Source organism: Thalassophryne amazonica, chromosome 10 (genome assembly GCF_902500255.1).
Source record: "Thalassophryne amazonica chromosome 10, fThaAma1.1, whole genome shotgun sequence".
NCBI lineage: Eukaryota > Metazoa > Chordata > Actinopteri > Batrachoidiformes > Batrachoididae > Thalassophryne > Thalassophryne amazonica.
In genome coordinates, this window is record NC_047112.1 from 64,421,155 (window position 1) to 64,434,772 (window position 13,618).

The window sequence follows — 13,618 nt, forward strand, 5'->3', positions numbered from 1 at the left end:
TGGTTGACAGCTGCAACACAATAGCTCTTGGAATCAATTAATGCTAATTAATTAAAAGTTACCTCTCACAGAAGTCGATATCTCGGCGACGTGGTGGAGGTGTCATCCTGCTTTTATCCAGGGTGAGATGCAGATGATTGGTGACAGCTGTCATAGTTGATGAGTGACAGCTGTCACCTCGGCTGTTCCTGTAAGGCAGCAGCGCCCTCTCATGCCTGAAGCCCGCACTTCAGGCAGGGCGCCCTCTGGTGGTGGGCCAGCAGTACCTCCTCTTCTGGCGGCCCACACAACAGGACCCCCCCCTCAACGGGCGCCTCCTGGCGCCCGACCAGGCTTGTCCGGATGGCGTCGGTAAAAATCGACCAGGAGTGCCGGGTCCAGGATGAAGCTCCTCTTCACCCAGGAGCGTTCTTCGGGTCCATACCCCTCCCAGTCCACCAAATATTGGAAGCCCCGGCCCATTCGACGGACATCCAAGAGCCGGCGTACTGTCCAAGCTGGCTCCCCATCGATGATACGGGCAGGAGGCGGCGCCGGACCGGGTGCACAGAGGGGTGAGGTTTGATGTGGTTTCAACCGGGAGACATGAAAGACTGGATGGATCCTCAGTGAGGCCGGGAGTTGGAGCCTCACTGCGGTGGGACTGAGGACCTTGAGGATTCGGAATGGCCCTATATAGCGGTCCTTTAATTTTGGGGAAGCCACCTGGAGCGTTATGTCCCTCGTAGATAGCCATACCTCCTGCCCAGGCTGATATGCGGGGGCTGGGGACCGTCGACGGTCTGCATGGGCTTTTGCCCTCATCCGGGCCCTCAACAAGGCCGAACGGCACACCCGACGGCATCTCCGCAGGTGGGCCTGGACCGAGGGCACACCGACCTCTCCCTCCACCACAGGAAACAAAGGGGGTTGGTACCCCAGACACACCTCGAACGGGGAGAGGCCGGTGGCAGAGGACACTTGGCTGTTATGTGCGTACTCGATCCAGGCCAGGTGTTCACTCCAAGCCGTCGGGTGTGCGGATGTCGTACATCGCAGGGCCTGCTCCAGCTCTTGATTGGCCCGTTCAGCCTGTCCGTTAGTCTGAGGGTGATACCCAGACGAGAGGCTCACGGTGGCCCCCAGTTCCCGGCAGAAACTTCTCCACACCTGCGAGGAGAACTGGGGACCACGATCCGAGACGATGTCTGTTGGTATCCCATGCAGACGGACGACATGGTGGACCAGGAGATCCGCTGTCTCCTGGGCCGATGGGAGCTTCGGGAGGGCCACGAAGTGGGCCGCCTTGGAGAACCGGTCCACTATCGTGAGGATGGTGGTGTGCCCCCGGGACGGCGGAAGGCCCGTGACAAAATCCAGACCGATGTGGGACCAGGGGCGATGAGGCACAGGAAGCGGCTGAAGGAGTCCCTGTGCCTTCTGGTGGTCCGCCTTGCCCCTGGCGCAGGTGGTGCAGGCCTGGATAGAATCCCGGACGTCAGCCTCCAGAGACGCCCACCAGAAGCGCTGCCGGACCACTGCCACAGTCCTACGCACCCCTGGGTGGCAGGAGAGCTTGGACCCATGACAGAAGTCCAGGACGGCAGCCCTGGCTTCTGGTGGGACGTATAGTCTATTTGTCGGCCCTGTTCCGGGATCCGGTCTCCGTGCCAGGGCCTCCCGGACAGTCTTCTCCACGTCCCAGGTAAGGGTAGCCACGATAGTGGACTCCGGTACGATGGGTTCCGGTGGATCCGACAGCTCGGTCTTGACTTCATATTCATGCACCCGGGACAGGGCATCCGACCTCTGGTTTTTGGTCCCGGGGCGGTAAGTGATCCGGAAGTCAAAACGGCCGAAGAACAGTGACCAGCGGGCTTGCCTGGGGTTCAGTCGCTTGGCGGTCCTGATATACTCCAGGTTCCGGTGGTCAGAAAAAAACCGTGAAAGGCACTGACGCCCCCTCCAGCAGGTGTCTCCACTCCTCAAGAGCCTCTTTCACCGCAAGGAGCTCTCGATTGCCCACGTCATAGTTCCGCTCTGCTGGTGTCAACCTGCGGGAGAAATTGGCACACGGGTGAAGAACCTTATCGGTCTCTCCGCTCTGGGATAGCACGGCTCCTATCCCTGAGTCAGAGGCGTCCACTTCAACCACAAACTGGCGACTGGGATCGGGCTGCACCAAGACGGGTGCAGTCGAGAAGCGCTGTTTCAACTCCCTGAACGCGGCATCGCACCGATCCGACCAGGTGAAGGGAACTTTTGGTGAGGTCAGGGCTGTCAGGGGGCTAACTACCTGACTATACCCCTTAATGAACCTCCTGTAAAAATGTGCGAAGCCGAGGAACTGTTGCAGCTTCCTACGGCTCATAGGTTGGGGCCAGTCTCTCACCGCTGCGACCTTGGCCGGATCCGGGGCGACGGAGTTGGAGGAGATGATAAACCCCAGGAAGGAAAAAGAGGTGCGGTGAAACTCACACTTCTCGGCCTTCACAAACAGCCGGTTCTCCAACAACCGCTGCAGGACCTGACGTACATGCCGTACATGAGTCTCAGGGTCCGGAGAAAAAATGAGTATATCGTCCAGATACACGAAGACGAATCGGTGCAGGAAGTCTCGCAAGACGTCATTTACCAAAGCTTGGAATGTCGCGGGGGCGTTAGTGAGGCCGAACGGCATGTCCAGGTACTCAAAATGACCTAACGGGGTGTTGAATGCCGTCTTCCACTCGTTTCCCTTCCGGACCCAAACTAGGTGATATGCGTTCCTAAGATCCAGCTTTGTGAATATTTTGGCTCCATGCAGGGGGGTGAACACCGAATCCAACAAAGGCAGCGGGTATCGGTTGTGAACCGTGATCTCGTTCAACCCCCGATAATCAATGCATGGACGAAGACCGCCATCTTTCTTGCCCACAAAAAAGAAACCTGCTCCCATCGGGGAGGTGGAGTTCCGGATCAGCCCGGCAGCTAAGGAGTCCCGGATGTAGGTCTCCATCGATTCGCGCTCAGGTCGTGAGAGGTTGTACAGCCTGCTGGACGGGAACTCCACTCCTGGAATCAAATCGATGGCGCAATCATACGGACGGTGCGGGGGAAGGGTGAGTGCCCGATCCTTGCTGAAAACGTCAGCAAGATCGTGGTACTCAACCGGCACCGCCGACAGATTGGGAGGGACTTTGACCTGCTCCTTAGCCTGGGAACCGGGGGGAACCGAGGATCCTAAACACACCCGATGGCAGGTCTCGCTCCACTGTACCACCACCCCGGACGGCCAATCAATCCGGGGATTGTGTTTTAGCATCCACGGGAAGCCCAAAATCACGCGGGAGGTAGAAGGAGTCACAAAAAACTCGATCTCCTCCCGATGATTCCCAGACACCACCAGAGTTACAGGTGGTGTCTTGTGCATGATTAAAGGGAGAAGGGTGCCATCTAGTGCCCGCACCTGCAATGGTGAAGGAAGCGCCACCAGAGGGAGCCCTACCTCTCTTGCCCATCTGCTGTCTAGCAGATTCCCTTCGGACCCCGTGTCCACCAGTGCTGGGGCTTGAAGGGTTAAATCCCCGCTCAGGATTGTGACTGGGAGTCGTGTGGCGATATGTGTGTGTCCCACGTGAATGTTATGACCCCCCCTTAGCCCAGTCTCTAAGGGCGGGTGTTGTCGTTTTGGCCGTTTGGGGCAGTTTCTCTGCATGTGCTCTTTTGAGCTGCAGAGAAAACACTCCCCGTGGACCAGCCTCCTCATTCTGTCAGCTGTTCTCATTTTGGCCCTGTGCGTTTCCCTAGCAACGTCAACAGGGGGAGCTGTTGCCCCACGGAGCGCTGCGGCTGTGGAGCATGGGGAGGGCGGAACCTTTTTGAACCCGGAAGGGAGAGGGACGGCGCACGCCCGGCCACGTCCTTCGCCTCGCTCCCGACGGCGTTCCTCCAACCGATTGTCTAACCGTATAACGAGATCGATAAGCCCATCTAAATCCCGCGGTTCTTCCTTAGCTACCAGGTGCTCCTTCAGGACCGACGACAGTCCGTTTGCGAAGGCGGCGCGGAGCACAACGTTATTCCAGCCAGACCTCGCTGCCGCGATGCGGAAGTCGACTGCATATTTGGCTGCGCGCCGGCGCCCCTGTCGCATTGACAGCAGCACTGTTGAAGCGGTCTCTCCCCTGTTAGGGTGATCAAACACTGTTCTGAACTCCCTCATAAACCCAGTATACGTATGAAGGAGCCGTGAATTTTGCTCCCAAAGCGCCGTAGCCCAAGCGCGTGCCTCTCCTCGAAGCAGATTAATTACATAAGCTACTTTACTAGACATTGTGCAAAGACGAGCGAACACTGCATGAGAAAGTCCGCACACGTCTCCACACAACCTCCGTACGGCTCAGGAGGGCTTATGTATGCTTCAGGGGATGGTGGGAGGGGTTGTTGAACAACCACTGGAACATTCATATCCTGCACAGGGTCGGCAGGAGGAGGAGCTGCCGCAGCACCCTGAGTGCTCGCCGCCACCTGCGCGGAGAGAGCCTCCACCCTGCGGTTCAGGAGGATGTTTTGCTCGGTCATCTGATCCAACCGAGCCATAAAGGCGGTGAGGATGTGCTGCAGCTCACCAATCACGCCTCCTGCAGACGCCTGCGCTCCCTGCTCTCCCATTGGTCGTTCAACAGCTGGGTGACGCCCCTCGGAGTCCATGACGCTGGCCGAGATATCCTTTTGGGAAAGTGTAGTGACACGGACCCACAACAGGGGGCGTAAATGAACGGACAATAGAGGGAGTTAAATTAGAACACTTTACTGTTGTGAATGTCACAACCACACACAGCAGATTACAGAATAAATACAAGTCAATTAATGAAGGTGTCGTGTGGGCAGGCTCGACGATAGGAGACGCCCGTCTGGAGATGAACCGGAACCACGCGATTTCCACCGCCACCGAACCCGAAGGATACTGGAGCCGCCAAGTCCCGAAGTCCTCAGGTGGCCACCGTCTCAGCGTGTCGGATCTGGTACTGCTGGCGGAGAACAAAGACAGTCAAGTGTGGGTGTGTGTACACCCCGTAACAATAACGGTGGGAATTCCACCTCCACCTTTAACACACACTCGTGCAGCGTCTGTTTAACCACTTATCTGACGGGAAGTAGGACGAAACAGTCGCGACCCACGCCGGTCCTCTGGTTGACAGCTGCAACACAATAGCTCTTGGAATCAATTAATGCTGGCAGAGAAAGTTACCTCTCACAGAAGTCGATATCTCGGCGACGTGGTGGAGGTGTCATCCTGCTTTTATCCAGGGTGAGATGCAGATGATCGGTGACAGCTGTCATAGTTGATGAGTGACAGCTGTCACCTCGGCTGTTCCTGTAAGGCGGCAGCGCCCTCTCATGCCTGAAGCCTGCACTTCAGGCAGGGCGCCCTCTGGTGGTGGGCCAGCAGTACCACCTCTTCTGGCGGCCCACACAACACTCCCCAAAGTTACATATTCTGAACCACCATGACATGGGCTACGACCTGGTACTATTTTCAAACAAAAATTTTTTATATTAAGACAGCAATATTAACAATAATCTGATACATACAGTTGAACCCCAAAGTTACATATTCTGAACCACAATGACATGTGCTACAACCTGGTACTATTTTCAAACAAAAAAATTAATATTAAGACAGCAATATTAACAATAATCTGATACATACAGTTGAACCATATGTACCTCAGTGGCAGTTGTACTCCAGAACAAATCTCTCAGCTTTAATAGCTGGCCGCTGGCCCTATGCATATATGCAGGAGCTCAGTAGCCTGCCTGCTGCTATAAACAGAGCCCAGACTCCTGGGCTATCTGCTGCTGGCTAGCACACATAGCGTGGGTGTGCATGCCAGCTTGGTTGTATAACCAAGCAGATTCAAATATCCCCCTTGATATGAATGCATCCTTTCTCTGCACATGCTACACATAGGTGCTACAAACCTGTTTGACTCTCCTTGAAAAGATTTGAACAATTCTACAAACTTTAGTGTTTTCAGATCTGTTTATAGCAAAAACAAATGTGAGTATTGTCATTTACTGACTAATCATATACTGAACATTTTGATTGTAAGAATATAAATACACAATTCAATACAAAGTAACTTTCTTCCATGTGCTCTGTTATCCCCATACCCCCCTCTACCAATATTACACCCATGATATTTGACACCATGTGTGAATGAGTAGATATGCCATCCTACTTAAAAATAGTCCTTAAATCTGGATTAATCATTATGGCAATATGCACCCTCAAATTGAGATTTTTGTGTACCTAATGGCCAATACTGCGTTATGTTTATCAACTTCAAAATAAATACAGGGTAAACTCTTCATAATGCTGTCCCCAGGAACAAGGATTTAGACCTGCAGATAAGGTGCCAGCTCAGAGATGTAGATGGGTTCTCCCCATGCCAGGCATTGGTGGCTAAGAACGGGTGGGGGGGGGGTCAATCCACATGAATTTTGCTAAAACTTATACACAATCACTATGATATAATACTTATCAGAATACAGCCTATTCCTTCTTTGAATGAAGGTTTTCACTCTTAGCAGAGAGCTTTCAACCTCAGGCTGTAAATTAAACTTTAAAAGTTTACTGGAAGGCTGTAAATTAAACTTTAAAAGTTTACTGGATAAAATATCAAGCTTTGTCTTTTCTTGCAATTTGTACATGTATTTCTAAACATTTGCACATTTTCTAAAAATAAAGGTGTAGAGTGTACATGATGTGTATCACTTGCCTAGCGTTGATCATAATGTATCAGGCAAACGCATGTTTTCTGTATCACAATGGCACTCTGCAGATCATTTGAAAAAGTGATGTAGTTCTAACTGTTGATGGGGCAGCACCATTTCAGTCAGCCAGTAAGCGGGCATAGAGCCTGTGTTCTCCAATGGCGCGTTGTATATAGGCTGCTCATTATGATGTAAATATCATAAATTAAATTTTGTTATTTATCAACTCTTCACAACCTGCTGTCCTATTATAATAGTGCACTAGCTTTGGGGTTGATCTAATAGTTTTGGTATGTTGATGTTTCATGGCTCAAACTGTTTTTAGTGGTCAAACCTCTTTTTTTACAATTGAAAAGATTTTTTGTTCTCTAAATATACCAATGAATGCATAACTTTAAGAAATATGCAAGGCAACATTTACACCATTTAAAGATGGAATGCCTCAAAGTGTGCAAAAAGAAACCACAACTTTTGCTGATAATGTGGCTGGCCTGAATATGGCAGAACCTGCGATCTTCCACAATTAGTTAGTCAGATGCTCCAGAGTTGGTAACCCCAATCAGCTGTTTATCCACTTTCCTGACAGAAGGACAAGGAACATTGTCTACCAAGAGGCTCTTCAGAACTATTGGTCAGTAAAAGCTACATTTAAATATATATTCAACATCTCAAATCCAAAATTAACATTTGCTTAAAAGCCATTTTATTTTTGTAGCATTCTTATAAACTAGATTTGCAATGTATCAACAATTATAAAGGGCATAACATCAATTCTGATTAATGATTATGAGCATACTTGATCTGCAATATAAAGTGTAAAGAACTTCATTGTTGTTTCTTGCATGCAGCAAAATTCAGTTTTCTGTCTTGGTTTGGAGATTCCACCTATTTGGGGTTTTTAGTTCAAACCTTTGCCTATTCGGACTACATATATACTTATAAGATATCTACAATTATGACAAAATATAAACTTTGGAATATTTTGTAGATTATATCTTAAACAGGTTAACCTGGGCAACGCCGGGTACCCCAGCTAGTAATACATACAATTAAAGTCACAATACAACTACATTTCAAGAATAAATAATCAATACAATTAACAAATTCAATTCACGATTCTTCACATTAAACTCAGTCCAAAGTCTATGCTTTTTAAGTTCATTCATACAGTTTTATTTTAAAACCTTTTTAAAATAATATCTACAGTTTATTTGCCATATGTCTCCAGACAAATGGTTCCATGCTTCTGAGGATCTAAATAACTGTTCTCCTCATACGAGGTCTGTCCAAAAAGTAACGGACCTTTTTATTTTTTTCAAAAACTATATGGATTTGAATCACGTGTGATTGCATCAGCCAAGCTTGAACCTTCGTGCGCATGCGTGTTTTTCCACGCCTGTCAGTTGCGTCATTCGTCTGTGGGCAGGCTTTGAGTGAGCACTGGTCCACCCCTCCCGTCGGATTTCTTTTGTCTGAGAACTTGCTGAGAGACTGCCGCTTTGCTCCATGAAAGTGCTCACTCAAAGCCTGCCCACAGGCGAATGACGCAACCGACAGGCGTGGAAAAACTCACGCATGTGCACGAAGGTTCAAGCTTGGCTGATGTAATCACACGTGATTCAAATCCATATAGTTTTGAAAAAAATAAAAAGGTACGATACTTTTTGGACAGACCTCGTACAGTTGGACTTTGAGAAAGGTACGATTAAACGACCAAAGCTAACCTGCCGAGTAACATGCTGATGACAGTAGCCACTGTACACCAATTTAGCTACAAAGAAAGTTGGATACCCTTTAAATATGGCAGTGTGCATATGACATAGTATCTTTATATTTAACTTATCCTGTTCCTTTAACCACCCTAAGGTGGTGTGCATCTTATTCACACACGTTCTATGAGAACAACCAAGGGCTACCCTGGCAGCTCTATTCTGCGCAAGCTGCAATTTTTTTCAGGTGCCCCTGTCTAGCACTAGACCAAATGACTCATGAGCAGTACTCCAGATGTGACAAAACCCCGGACTGGACCACTGTTTTCATGACCAAGGGTGGACAGTATGGTGCACACCTTTGAGCCAAAGCAACACCTCTGCCCATCCTGGACACAATATGATTGATCTGATCAGACCATAAGAGCTGATTATCTAATTTAACTCCCAAATGTTTAGTCTTGGACACTTGCTCTATCGTAGTTGCATCGATAGTCAAATTTAAGTCACAAGGTCTATTTAAAATATATTTAGTACCGAAAACAATGCATTTGGGTTTTAGAAATATTTAGAACCAATTTATTCTACTTAACCCAATTAATAATGACACTGAGTTGAGTTTGTAAGTTTTGGCCAAGATCAGTGATTGAATGAGATGCACAAAACAAAGTTGCATCATCCGCATATAATACTACATCTGCAGTCATAACATCATTAGGCAAATCATTTACAAAAACTGAAAATAAGAGTGGACTCAAACAGCTACCCTGCAGATTACCACATGATAATTGTTTGTGATTAGAAAAGCTTCCATTAAAAAATACTTGCTGAGTTCTGTCAGTAAGGTAACTTCTTTATGAGTGAGAGAGACATTGATGAGAGCTCATAATATTTTAGCTTTAACAACAGGATTTCATGGTTGATTACATCAGACGCAGCTGTAAAGTCTAGAAGCACGGCACACACTAGTTTTCTATCATCCATGTCTGTTAACCACTGTTCCACCATGTGCACTAATGCAGTACTAGTTGAATGACCAGGTCTGTAGGCATGTTGCGAATTTGTAAGCAGATCATTTGTCACAAAATATTGTAACATTTGATCAAACAGTAACTTTTCAAATATTTTACTTAAAACAGGGAGAATATGAATTGGTCTGCAGTTAGAGGCAGTGAACCCTAATTTTCCATCCTTTAGTAAAGGTACAGTTTTAGACCATTTCCATTGTTCAAGAAAAAACCCACTGAACAATGCTCTATTAAATATGTGACATATTTGTTTAGTCAAAATATTTGCAACAATTTTAAAAATTTTGCCATCAAGATGATCAACACCAGGCGATTTATCATCAGGTAGAGAGAGTAACAGGTTCTCCACATTCTCCTCACTTACAGTATTAAACTCCAGAGAACAAGCTTTCCCACTCATAATTTGTTTCTCATTGTTATTAATACAGTTAGCATCTTTTACAGTCATGCATGATCTCAGATTTTCAACTTTATTTATGAAGAAGTTGTTCAAGTGATTAGCAATAAGATATGGTTTCCTAATAACACCGCCATCAGCCTCTACATACATATTTAAATTTTTTGGCTTTTTACACATCAATTCCTGTAATACCTTCCATAGTTGCTTGCTATCAAAGAGTTTCAGGTTTTTGTTCCATGGTAAGCTTTCTTTTTTATATTATTTAATTTTGTCACTTTATTTCTTAATCTACAATAATGTGTTCTATCTATAAAACATTTAGATTTGAGAGCCACTTCCTTGGCATTGTCCCTATCCTTCATTAGGGTCTTTAACTCCTCATCTAACCGTGGAGCACTATTGCTTTTAATAGATCTTTTTCTAAGATAGATATTAGGGCATGGAAGACTCCACTGAATTTTGGAGGTGATCTGGATCCGGTTTGGCAGACCCGGGTAACTCAGCTAGTCCTTAATATATGTTGTAGCTGCTATAATTACAGATTATCTCATTCCAAAACCACTTCGACCATCTTAAGCAGACCTGCAGACAAACATGGGGGGGAAAAAACAAAGCCCATGCTTCAGTCACTCAACAGAGTAACCACAAGAAACTGAAAATATAGGAATTTTTTTGGTATAAAGGATGTTACGTTGAAAACAAAAACAATGTTCCGTTGCATAACTTTTTGTGTTGACTTAATTTGTCTTTTAACGTCCTCTCTAGGTGTGGCGACCCTCTGGGCGGTGCTCCCAGCCTGACCCAAGCCCGCCACAGGGCCCACCTCCAGCAATGTGTTGCAGCTTTTGCTCAGTACCACCGATACCGCAACACCGACCTCGCCTTGGCAGCTGAAGGTGTCCGTTTGGCTCTCACCTGCATTGGCCGAATCACTGGACGGGTTGGGGCAGAAGAAATCTTAGATATCATCTTCAAAGACTTCTGCATTGGCAAATAGCCATGTGAAAATACACATTTAATGATGTCCTACTTAAAAGAGACGCTCTGGTATGATTACAGACAATCAGTACCAATACAAGTGGAACAAAAGGGCACAGCCCCAGCTTTGTGCCAGCCATCGAGGCATAACAAAAAAAACAAAAACAAAAATCACGTTTTTGGCTCAAAAACATTCTGGTCCCAAATTCCAGGAATGTTTGTTTTGTTGCTGCTCTTTGACAGAATGATAATGCTTGAGCTGTGATGACAGGTGCCTCAGAGGTCCAGTATTCACAAGACAAGTGTTTCGCAATACCTGAATAATAAAAATGCTTTGCAAAAGCCTTTGTTAGGTGAATATCAGAGTGTTGGGTCACAGCTAAACAGCCCAGAAACATGTTGTGCAAAGTACAGCCAGCTGGAGACCTCAACAAGGTCACTGGCTCCAAAATTGGATGTTTACTTGTGCTGCAGGACAGTTTGTGTTTTGGGAGCAGGAAGAATTTATGGTGTGTGTGTGTGTGTGTGTGTGTGTGTGTGTGTGTGTGTGTGTGTGTGTGTGTGTGTGTGTGTGTGTGTGTGTGTGTGTGTGTGTGTGTGTGTGCGTGCGTGCGTGCGTGCGTGCGTGCGTGCGTGCGTGCGTGCGTGCGTGCGTGCGTGCGTGCGTGCGTGGATTTTTTTTTTTTTCCATGTGGTTTATCCTGGTAGATGCGTACAGCGACTCTCATGCTGCCGCAAATGGTAAAAAGGAGTTGTAATGGCCCAGCTCCCCTCTATCCTGTGTGGGAAAGGGACGTTTTTGGAGGTAATGTTGCCTGTGCCCTTTGTTCCTGTGTCAATCTGGCCTTGATCAAATATTTATGTTTCCTGACTGAACTCTTCACCCTTTTTCTCTCGCTGGCTTCTCCTCTTCCAGCCTCTGACGACATCAGTGCAGTGTTCGCCACTGTGTCTGCCCATCTCTGTGGCTTTCTGAGTTACTCTGTTTTGTCTCTGCTGTCTGACCTTTCCTCCTTCCGCACTGCTCCGTCAGCCTTTTTGTCCCTTTTCATCCTCCTCAATGATTGATTATGAGATCACAAAAAAAGATTTAACGTGGCATAAATCAGACTCATCTAAGTTTGGATCCTTGTTTGTTTTTGATGTGCCACACGTAAAATCCTTTTGGATCACAAATGCAAATACTTAATTATGTTTTCAATGATTATTACATGCATAGAGTATGATAAGAAAGACGAGGCAAATTAATTAGATTTTTGCTGTACACTGAATAGATCAAAAGATCCTATGTGAGAAGAAAGCGTACGCGTTCAGTTCACTTACGATTTCAATTTATTTTCCTTTATATAGCGCCAAATCACTACAGAGTTGCCTCAAAGCGCATCACACAGGTAAGGTCTAACCTTACCAACCCCCAGAGCAACAGTGGTAAGGAAAAACTCCCTCTGAGGAAGAAACCTCAAGCAGACCAGACTCAAAGGGGTGACCCTCTGCTTGGGCCATGCTACAAATATAAATTACAGAAACAATTCACAGAACAATTCACGGATGAATATACAAGAATTGCTGTTGGTGCACAGGACAGGATGGTTGCCAACACGAATACAACTCCCATCTCTGGATGGAGCTGCACCTTAAACAGAGAAAAAACAGAATCAGGCATCAGAAAGACAAAAAATACTGTATAATTTGCCAGCATTAATCAACAAGAAAAACAGAAGAAATACTAAGGTGATCACCGGCCGCTAGCCCTAAGCTTCACTAAAAGACCCAGAATTTAGGTAAAGTTGAGGCCGCGGCCCACTCCAATTACTAATAACATGAATTAAAAGAATAAAAAGCGTAAAACAAAACTGTACCAGTATGCTAGCCATATGAAAGGGAAAAGAAGTGCGTCTTAAGTCTGGACTTGAAAGTCTCCACAGACTCTGATTGTTTTATTGACGCAGGGAGACCATTCCACAGAACAGGGGAACAATAAGAGAAAGCTCTGTGACCCGCAGGCTTCTTATTCACCCTAGGGACACAAAGTAGTCCTGCACCCTGAGAACGTAAAGCCCGGGCGGGTACGTAAGGTAAGCAAACAATCCGTCAGAAACAAGTTGCCAGATCTGTGAACCCGTTGAGCTTTTATCTCCTGGTATTTATATCTACTTGAAAAAAGAACATAGAATATATTTAGTATCGTACCATCCATATTTTGGATGATTAAAAATAATGGGAATATGTGATCAACAGGTGTTTATTGTTTACCTGGTCATTCTTTCTAGATTGCATTTTAAATACGAGGTCTATTAAAAAAGTATCCTTTTATTTTTTTTAAAAAACTATATGGATTTGATTCATATGTTTTTACGTCAACCAAGGTTGAACCTTTGTGCGCATGCGTGAGTTTTTCCACGCCTGTCGGTGATGTCATTCGCCTGTGAGCACGCCTTGTGGGAGGAGTGGTCCAGCCCCCTCGTCGGATTTTCATTGTCTGAGAAGTTGCTGAGAGACTGGCGCTGTGCTTCATCAAAATTTTTTCCAAAACTGTGAGGCACATCCGAGTGGACACCATTCGACAAATTAAGCTGGTTTTTGGTGAAAATTTTAACGGCTGATGAGAGATTTTGGATTGTTTCTATCGCTGTAAGGACTTCCCACGGAGCGGAACGTCGCGCAGCGCTCCGAGGCGACGTTGTCATCCTGTTTCAAGCTGAAAACCTCCAAATTTGGCCTCTACTGGTGGTTGGCTCTCACTGCGGTATTGTATCACTTCC

At 46.7% G+C, this 13,618-nt stretch overlaps 1 protein-coding gene across 3 annotated transcripts in view; it reads left to right on the top strand.

The window, feature by feature from the left end:
- The window catches only part of gtpbp3 (GTP binding protein 3, mitochondrial), a 135,816-nt gene extending 124,612 nt beyond the window's left edge, over positions 1 to 11,204 (top strand). For all 3 annotated transcript variants that reach the window (XM_034180125.1, XM_034180126.1, XM_034180127.1), the window contains exon 11: positions 10,644 to 11,204. In XM_034180125.1, coding sequence (XP_034036016.1) covers positions 10,644 to 10,875 — 232 coding nt within the window. In that variant the 3' untranslated portion in view covers positions 10,876 to 11,204. The remainder of the gene's footprint in view (positions 1 to 10,643) is intronic.
- Positions 11,205 to 13,618: the final 2,414 nt, after the last annotated feature.